General features: G+C 45.7%; 1 protein-coding gene across 1 annotated transcript in view; it reads left to right on the forward strand.

Moving 5' to 3' along the window:
- LOC132461602 (sodium channel protein type 8 subunit alpha-like) overlaps window positions 1-8,023 on the forward strand; it is a 31,261-nt gene extending 23,238 nt beyond the window's left edge. The window contains exons 14-19 of the mRNA XM_060056813.1: window positions 402-686; window positions 1,130-1,183; window positions 1,304-1,441; window positions 1,524-1,628; window positions 1,818-2,088; window positions 2,268-8,023. Coding sequence (XP_059912796.1) covers window positions 402-686; window positions 1,130-1,183; window positions 1,304-1,441; window positions 1,524-1,628; window positions 1,818-2,088; window positions 2,268-3,427 — 2,013 coding nt within the window. The 3' untranslated portion in view covers window positions 3,428-8,023. The remainder of the gene's footprint in view (window positions 1-401; window positions 687-1,129; window positions 1,184-1,303; window positions 1,442-1,523; window positions 1,629-1,817; window positions 2,089-2,267) is intronic.
- Window positions 8,024-9,763: the final 1,740 nt, after the last annotated feature.

Consider the following 9,763-nt stretch of genomic DNA (forward strand, 5'->3'; position numbering starts at 1 on the left):
GTGTGTATCTGAGTGTGTGTGTACGTGAGCATGCATGCTAATGCGTGAGTATTCCCGAGGCCCATCCAGCCACATGCTTAATCAGATCAAAGAGCGTCTTAGAGTCACATCAGTGCTGCTCTAATTAGAACGGGACTGATGAAGATCTCTTATCTTAGCTTCCACGCTCGGCCTTGTACTGGTACAGAGTCAACCAGCTCAATACGGCCTCACAGAGTCTAAATTGACTTATGAAGTGTCAGACCCTAGACCAACCATAGACTAACACAGCAGCACTCAGTGGGATACCGTAGCAGTATGCAGTGGTGCTTTTGATTGGAGTAGGGATGTTGGGTTGGTGATGTTTGGTCTTCATGCCCTCATACTGTGTCTGTCTCGTTCTCACCCCTGGTCCGGTCTAGGTGGTAGTCAACGCGCTGGTGGGAGCCATCCCCTCCATTATGAATGTGTTGCTGGTGTGCCTCATCTTTTGGCTGATTTTCAGTATCATGGGGGTCAACCTCTTCGCCGGAAAGTATTACTACTGTTTCAACCAGACGTCTGAGGAGATGTTCTCCGACAAAGTGGTCAACAACAAGACCGAGTGCTTCGCCCTCATCAATGACAACTACACAGAGGTCAGGTGGAAGAATGTCAAGATCAACTTTGACAATGTGGGGGCAGGCTACCTGGCCCTGCTGCAAGTGGTGAGTCTCTCTCTCTCTCTCTCTCTCTCTCTCTCTCTCTCTCTCTCTTTTTCTGTTTCTTTTCACTTTCTCTTCTTTCTCTGTCTCTTCCGATTCTTCCTACATCCCATTTTTCAGGCCAGGCCATTTTGTTGTCTTCTTTGTTTTTGTTTTCTGTGCTTGACTAATGTTGAACTTTCCCCATTTGTTGGATTTAGAAGATTGTATTGCTTTGTTTTTCTGTGTATGTGATACATATTTCTGTTTTTTCTACACTATTTGTCTACATCTCCTTTATCCATTCACAAGCTTCAATACAGGATACATACCGGTATTTTTTGGTTTGAGTTTAATTATTTTCTTGTAAACCATTTGGATTTTCTTTTCTTAATGAATTGTGATATTGTTTGTCATTTTTGGGCTTGTGTGCATACATCTACTAATGCATATTTCTGTTTTTTAAGGCCACATTCAAAGGATGGATGGACATTATGTACGCAGCGGTGGATTCAAGACAGGTACAGCCTTTTTGTCGTTGAGTCGTGAAACCGTGTTGATTTATTACGTTTGAAGTTTTGTTATTTTATCCAAGTCTTTAGATGAACAGTAACTATTACAACACTTGGATTCTCTTTCAGGTGGAAAGCCAGCCCATCTATGAAGACAACATCTACATGTACATCTACTTTGTCATCTTCATCATCTTTGGCTCCTTCTTCACCCTCAATCTCTTCATTGGTGTGATCATTGACAACTTCAACCAACAGAAGAAAAAGATAAGCTACTTTCTGAAGGATTCTCAGTTTAGTCAGAGCTATTTATCAGATTGTAACCAAGTTTGTTTGTGTGACCCTTTACTTTGGAGGTCAGGATATCTTCATGACAGAGGAACAGAAGAAGTACTACAACGCTATGAAAAAGCTGGGATCGAAAAAGCCACAAAAACCTATTCCTCGGCCGCAGGTACATTACGCCATGACTCGGTTATTGATTGAGCCACTCCTTGCTCTTAGTGGTAGCAATGATCTACAACAAGGTACTAATGTACCATTAAAAAGGCTCATTGCTCACATTTGTCAAACTGACCAGCGCAAGCCCTTGGTCGGTGGATCGTAACATGCAAACTTGTGTCTTGTGTTTCCACCCTCTCAGAACAAGATCCAGGGCATGGTGTTTGACTTTGTGACACAGCAGGTGTTCGACATCTCCATCATGATCCTCATCTGCCTTAACATGGTCACCATGATGGTGGAGACAGACGACCAATCGGACGAAACAGAGTTAGTCCTGTACTGGGTCAACTTTATCTTCATCGTGGTCTTCACCACAGAGTTTGTGCTGAAGCTCTTTGCCCTGCGCCATTACTACTTCACCAACGGGTGGAACATATTCGACGTAGTGGTGGTCATCCTGTCTATTGTTGGTAAGTATTGATGGGGTAGGAGGCACGTTTCCTTCGGAAAACGTGGAAATCTGGCAATTCAAATGATTGGAATCTTCCATTACACTTTGAGGTTTAAAACATGAACAGGAGAGACTGTTTAAATGTGTACTTGGAATGCTTTTACCCATTTCTCATCCATCCCTCTTTGCCTCCCTTAGGTATGTTCCTGGCGGAGATCATCGAGAAGTATTTTGTTTCACCAACTCTGTTCAGGGTCATCAGGTTGGCTCGAATCGGCCGCATCCTCCGTCTAATCAAAGGAGCCAAGGGGATTCGAACTTTACTTTTCGCCCTGATGATGTCCTTGCCCGCCCTGTTCAACATCGGCCTCCTGCTCTTCCTGGTCATGTTCATCTTCTCCATCTTTGGCATGTCTAACTTTGGCTACGTGAAACACGGGGCCGGCATAGACGACCTGTACAACTTTGAGACGTTCGGCAACAGCATGATCTGCCTGTTCATGATCACCACCTCGGGGGGCTGGGACGGCCTCCTGCTGCCCATCCTCAACTACCCCCCGGACTGCGACCTCACCCTGGAGAACCCGGGCACGTCGGTGAAGGGGGACTGCGGCAACCCCTCGGTGGGCATCTTCTTCTTCGTCATGTACATCATCATCTCCTTCCTGATCGTGGTCAACATGTACATCGCCATCATCCTGGAGAACTTCAGCGTGGCCACCGAGGAGAGCGCCGACCCGCTGAGCGAGGACGACTTCGAGACCTTCTACGAGATCTGGGAGAAGTTCGACCCCACCGCCTCGCAGTTCATCACCTTCACCAAGCTGGGGGACTTTGCGGACGCGCTGGAGCACCCGCTGCGCGTGCCCAAGCCCAACACCATCGAGCTGATCGCCATGGACCTGCCCATGGTGAGCGGCGACCGCATCCACTGCCTGGACATCCTGTTCGCCTTCACCAAGCGCGTGCTGGGCGACAGCGGTGAACTGGACATGCTGCGTCAGCAGATGGAGGAGCGATTCGTGGCGGCCAACCCGTCCAAGGTGTCCTACGAGCCCATCACCACCACCATGCGGCGGAGGCAGGAGGACGTGTCGGCCAGGATTATCCAGAAAGCCTTCCGCTCGCACCTCATCCGGAGGGGCATCATCTTCAAGAGGTTCCCCTTCGGCATCAACAGGCTGGAGAACGGCGGGAACAACCAGGAGAAGAAGGAGAGCACCCCCTCCACGGCCTCGCTGCCGTCCTACGACAGCGTGACCAAACCCGACAAGGAGAAGCCGGAGGAGAACGAGGACAATGCGGGGCGGAAGGAGAAGAACAAAAACCAAAAAGACGAGCGGGAATCCAAGTGTTAGGGGTTCATCGGCGGCCCTGAATCCTAGAAACAAACAGGGGAACAGATGAAACTCTGAGCCCAAACCCCGTGAAGATTGAAAAAATGTTTGAATTTACAATTAAAGATCAATAAATTGAAAAAAAAAACAACACAAAAAATGTTTACAGACTTGCCGACACTGACGCAGATTCCGACGTCAGTGGCAAACGAACCAAACCCAATCCGTCTACCATGGTACTCTGCTGCATAGGGACCATGACATGAGGAGCAAGCGAAACAGATAAGGACTTTAAGTGTGCCAGCCAATGGCACACTCTCATCACTCAAACACTCAAACACACACACACACACACACACACACGCACACACTTCTTTGGGGACCAACTACCAAGGGACAGAAATCTCTGCTACATCCCTGCCTCCACCACGTGTGGACTCCACCTCCCCTCCCCCCAGCAGCTAAGATCTGCCATTATAGAATCTGTTGCGGAAGATTCCATAAGAACTGTGTTAACAGTCTGCGTTCCTTTCGCTAAGTTTACGTCCTTTGTCAATGAAGCGTGAAAAAGAAAATGGTTGAAGAAAGTGTTGATGAAAGGAACCACAGGGGAAAGTAGTGGGAGAGCCAGAGCAAGTTAACCAACCATCACCATTTTGGTTTGTTTGTGCTGAGGCTTCTGGCATCTTTACATTGTTTCAGCAGCAAAAAAAAATTACATTCAGCCCATGTCACAAGTCTTTCCATCCCCTCTTTGTTATACTGACATCGAAGAAGACATTTTCTACATGGGCTTTCACACTGAGCGGGTAGGGGGGTCATGGTCAATTTTGACTTGGGTTGAAGAGGATTCGTTTGAACAGAGTAGCGGATAACTAGTTATTGTGCTCGTTCAATGCCTCGAAATGACTTGCATGAAGGCATGTTTTGATCAGGAATCATGCATGAGTAATCATAGTCTGAAAGACACTTAATATTCCCAGAACACTGCCGTGGCTTTGCGGATACGTTGGAGACGGACACTGACTGGGAAGTATCAATGGCCGATAGTGATGATGGATTAGATGAAGTTTATATCAGGACATAAGTATATCGAGATAGAATATTGGGAGGTGAGAGAGAAAGAGGTGTGATCGGGATGGCTAACAGATGTACGGGACGTAAGGAAGCACGAATACAAAGTTGTTAGGTTTCATTTTTTGCTGCTCTTTATTTCTGACATTAAATGCACTTAGAAAGCATTCGGGGCTGCATATCTTCGCTTTGAGGATGTACAGAGCTTTGGGTGGCCTTCTAAGCCGATCCATACCAAATCCAGGTTTTACTTACTTTACTTCTCCGCGTTCAACGGTCATTTGCTTGACTTGTTACTATGGCAATAAGCTGGTGATGTCAAAAGCAATGCCTCATGCCAACCCATGTTTGGCATTAGTGAGGGTATGCTGCGTCCGTGTTGATTAGTTTGGTAACCCTCTGATGGTTTCTAGACAGGGAAAGGATTATGTTACAGAGGTGGGGGAGGTGTTTGTCTGTGTGTGTGTGTGTGTGTGTGTGTGTGTGTGTGTGTGTGTGTGTGTGTGTGTGTGTGTGTGTGTGTGTGTGTGTGTGTGTGTGTGTGTGTGTGTGTGTGTGCGTGTGCAGACACACATTGGGGGTGAGGGGGTTATTAAAAAAAGGAATCTCTAGGTAGATGCAGAAGATATATGTTACTAAACTCTTTCTTGAAACTACCTGTTTTGGTGTCGGTTCGCTGTTTGGATTTGGCTTTGAGTCACATGTTAACACACTTTGAGCAAGAGATTAAAAGGTTTGATGGAGTCCCTACTCTGACGTTTAGCTTACATAGCAGAGTGGGAGAGATCCCAAGGAAAGCCCTTGTTATGAAACGACGGTTTGGTAGACAGACGAGTGAAGGGACGCCGTGTCCTGTCGCCGCGACAGCAGAGGAAGCCCTGATTGATGTGTGCAGTATCACGTCGAGGTAAACAGAGGATCAATATTTCAGCACCAAGGGTCGATAAGAAAGATAGAGAGCCCCGCGCCCCAGCGTTTCAGACTGCCAAGTGAACAGAGAGCCAGGGAGGAAAGGCTCAGGGGCCCCGAGTCAGGAACCGGCTCGGTCTGAGTGAGTGCTGAAAGTCCCATGTGTGTCAGTGTATCATTGTGCTATTGTGGGACCTCTTTAACACTGTGTGTGGTGTTGGACCCAGGCTCGCACCATTTTATTTTCTTCTTCTTTACTTTGTTTTTTGTTTTTTTAACTCCATGCACTCTCTGACTTTCTCCACCGACATCGCTCACTTCTGTTCCCGAATCTGCACTCAGCGTCAGGTGAGGAATACTCCAGGGGTCAACAGCAGCAGTGCTCAATGTTGACGCAATACCGTCAAAAGCACCACTCGCGACTCTTTTTCATATAAAGGAAAAAAAAACACAGAAAAACACGAAGCCGATCGGCGTCCAGTCATAGGTGATACTCAACTGCCTCCTTATAAGGTGTATACCTAGCCAATGTTTGGTCTTTTTTTTTACTGTTTTTGGTTTGGGTGGGTTTTTTTCTACACAGGAGTGATGGTCCTATTACAAACGGCTGAGCTGGACATAAAAATCCAAGACAGCCAAAGTCGCACCACTGACTGCCCTTTGGTGTGTTTAACACTGCCTGTACCAGAACCCCCTGTCTGTGATAGTAATAAGGATAAGGATTAGGATTATACTGTCTAAGGTTAGTTTACAATAGGAGCTCTCCAAAATCAGTTTGGCTGACACACCCTGAAACCAAATACATTCCCGAAACAGAAACAGGAGGAGCGAAATATCTCCACTATCTTAACTTCTAACTCACGTTCATCTTGGATGTATTGTTTTAGAGTGATACGTTCATAGATACACACAGAAAAATAAATTTTAAAAAACATGCAAAAAAAGAACTATATGTACAGTGCAGGCTATGATGTAAATGGCACAATCGCTGAAAATAATGAACTTTTTGAGAGAAAACTATAAATACTGTACTATATTCTTTTATTTTATCGGCATGCTTTGTTGTGTTTTTTTGTAAATATGGAATTTTAAAAAGCTACTACTAATAATCAAAAAAATGAATAACAACAATAATATAGAATGGCTTCCGACTATGCCCTTTGTCACATTTGTTACCTTTTGGATTTTTTGAGACACTTTTCACTTTGTTGACGGAAATTGAATGATATATAGATATTATATAAAACAAAAAGATATATACATGTATACATATATGTCTATATGTATATACTTTCAACAGAAGAACACTGTCACATTTTAATTTGTGTGCAACACGTTCAATAGCTGTCTAACACCGGTTGGTTTGGCAACCCTTCTATGTCGGAGAACTGATCATGTGCGATGTTCCTGGAGCTGCCTGCTATGGATTGTAGCCCGATCGTGACTGAAAAAGGATATTGTTACCAGCACATTTCTCACTTACTGTCATATCTCTCTCTCTCTCTCTCTCTCTCTCTCTCTCTCTCTCTCTCTCTCTCTCTCTCTCTCTCTCTCTCTCTCTCTCTCTCTCTCTCTCTCTCTCCTCTCTCTCTCTCTCTCTCTCTCTCTCTCTCTCTCTCTCTCTCTCTCTCTCTCACCTGCACCGAATATATACACACACAGCACCAGTCTAGGATACGAGACTATACCCTTCTCTTTTCCTTCCCTTACCACCTTTCCTAAGCTTATCACTACCAAGAGGAGGTCAGTTGGTGTTGCTGACGCATCGGAATTACACGGTCCCTAGCCTGGGGGCCAATCGTGTACACTGCCATACAGAAACACACACACACACACACACACACACACACACACACACACACACACACACACACACACACACACACACACACACACACAGTTCACGATGCATATGTAACAAACTTCTTGCTTCTCTTTCACGCTGTTCTTTTAATTGTTTTTCATTTTTTTTGTGTTGTATTCACTCAATGGCATGTGCCTTTTTCTGCTTTTTCTGCAAAATTTGGACGACGATGCCACGTTTCTGAAGAAGAAATTAAAGACTGTTTACAAACTGGAAGGTGTGTGGGGAAGCGGAGGGGGTTAGTGGCAGTTGACAGGTTGCAAGATGGAGAAGAACATTCCACGAGGAGTCAGAAAATGTACGTAAGGATCAGCGAGCCTCACTCCACTTCATCATGACGTTCAACAGTGTTTGTCGTGAACAGAAGAAAAAACAACCGAATCAAAACAAGATGTACTGTTCTTTGTGCTATGCGTGTCACCCACTTCGCTTGTGAAAAAGCAGCTTGCCTTCTATATTTATGTTCTTTACATCTGAAATTTTATTTTTGTATTAATACATGATTATAGGATTAATTTTTTCTTTTCTTTTTTTTAGCATGGTTTATTATGTGCTTTTTTTTGTTCATACTTTTCATTTTGCTGAAGATTTTCGAGAAAAAGTGCTTTCAATCTATTGTTATCATTTGACACCGAGATAAAAGAGGATATACAGTACAATATGATGGTGTGTTGCACAACCACTTGGACTCTTAGTAAGAACTTATGAAAGATTGTCTTCATTTGAGCACGAACCTTTTTATTACCAATAAAGCAGCCTTCCAGTTACAACCCCTGTGTGCTGGTGAGTTTTTAACACAATCTTCAAAGAATCAAAAAGGTTCCTTTCCCCAAACAGTTCATACTGAAAAGGGTCTGATCCCCTCTGGCATTTCTGGGAAACACGTCTCATCCAGTAGTATGGCTTTGTGTACAAACTAAAGATACCACATGAAAGAGTGGTAACCATTTTGTAATATTGACTTTTAGTGCTTGGAGTGGATTATGGTCCATTTGACATGGGCTGAGTGGCGCTGCGGTAAACAACGTGCTGCTCCAGGGAAGCCTTTCAAATGTAATGGACCTATTGAATTTGTTAAAAGGCCCCATGTTAGCATAGACGATCCCTCAGCCCTCCTCCACGCACGCATTGTGTCTCGCTGTCCATCCGTACACTAAAGCGTTTTCATTTTTCTGTGGTCCCTGCAAAGGTATAGCCTGAGGTTGTAATATCCCCCCCCCATCCTCTCTAGCCCATGTCTGAATAGGACTATGGTTGGCTTTTTTTGTGAGGGGGAGGAGGTATTGAGTGCAACCCCCCCTACCACCACCACCACCCACCCCCTGACCCCACCCACTCATTTGCTTTGAGGTGGACTGGGGGGAGGTTAGACCCTTTTTTTCCTTGAGACTCTGGAGATGGGAAAAATGTCTATAGCTCGCTCCGCTCAAATGTGTCGTGATGTGAATAGATCATAGCATATTTGGGTATACAGCCCCTCCCTTTCTTCAGCCCCCCTCCCCCTCCCTTACCGTTTTATTTTCACCATGATGGAATATTCACTGTCTCACGCTCTGTGTCTGTGTCTCTGTCTCTCTCTCGTCACATGACAGATCACATCGCTGCATACTCCCTCTCTCCCGGGATTGAAACACGGACACCTCTTTCTATTACCTGCACGGGATTCGTTTTCATTCAAATTCACCTTTGAATTGCGCTTCCGCGTGGAGCATAGACTAATGTTTATCGTCACTCTGACAGTAGTTTCACTCGATTCCCTCCGACCGAGATGCCTTTGAAGAGGTATAGGGCGGTGGAGAGGATGTGCGAACGACGGAATGGAGGGGGAGGGAAGGAGAGAGAGAGAGAGAGAGAGAGAGAGAGAGAGAGAGAGAGAGAGAGAGAGAGAGAGAGAGAGAGAGAGAGAGAGAGAACAGAAAGAGAGGGAGGGTGGTAGAGCACTGCAGTGCAGATAAATGAATGCAGCAGTCGAGGCTGAGTCAGCAGCACACTCCCAGTATGTCTCCCAGTACCCATCAGTCCGCGCCCATCCACGGAATTGGCGGCTGCTCGGGCACCCCCCCCCCCCCCCCCACACACACACACAGACGCGGGGGCTTTACCGAAACAGCCAGATTCCCGAGTGATCGATTGGAATCCAAACGTGACCCTTTATCCAAGAAAACAATGCCTGCAGAGGCGAAGTCCGGTCTCAGCCAGAAACACGGCCTCTAGTTGGTGCTGATAACAGCAGCTCGGACAGTTTTAGCGACGGACAAAAGCCAAACCATCTTTATGTGCAGAGAGCAGCATTGCATTTCTCGACCTAAATCGGAGACAGCCACACCTACAATACCCCCTCTCATCCCCTCCCCCCACCCCCCTCCCATCCTCTCACACTCACCCAAATCCTCCCTCTCCCTCGGGATTTATTTTTGCCATGTTTTAATAAGTCATCTAAGATATCTAACAAACTTTAAATATTCATATATGAAAAAAAGGAAAACGACATATTCAATAGGACCAAAAGC

This window comes from Gadus macrocephalus, chromosome 1, assembly GCF_031168955.1.
Source record: "Gadus macrocephalus chromosome 1, ASM3116895v1".
NCBI lineage: Eukaryota > Metazoa > Chordata > Actinopteri > Gadiformes > Gadidae > Gadus > Gadus macrocephalus.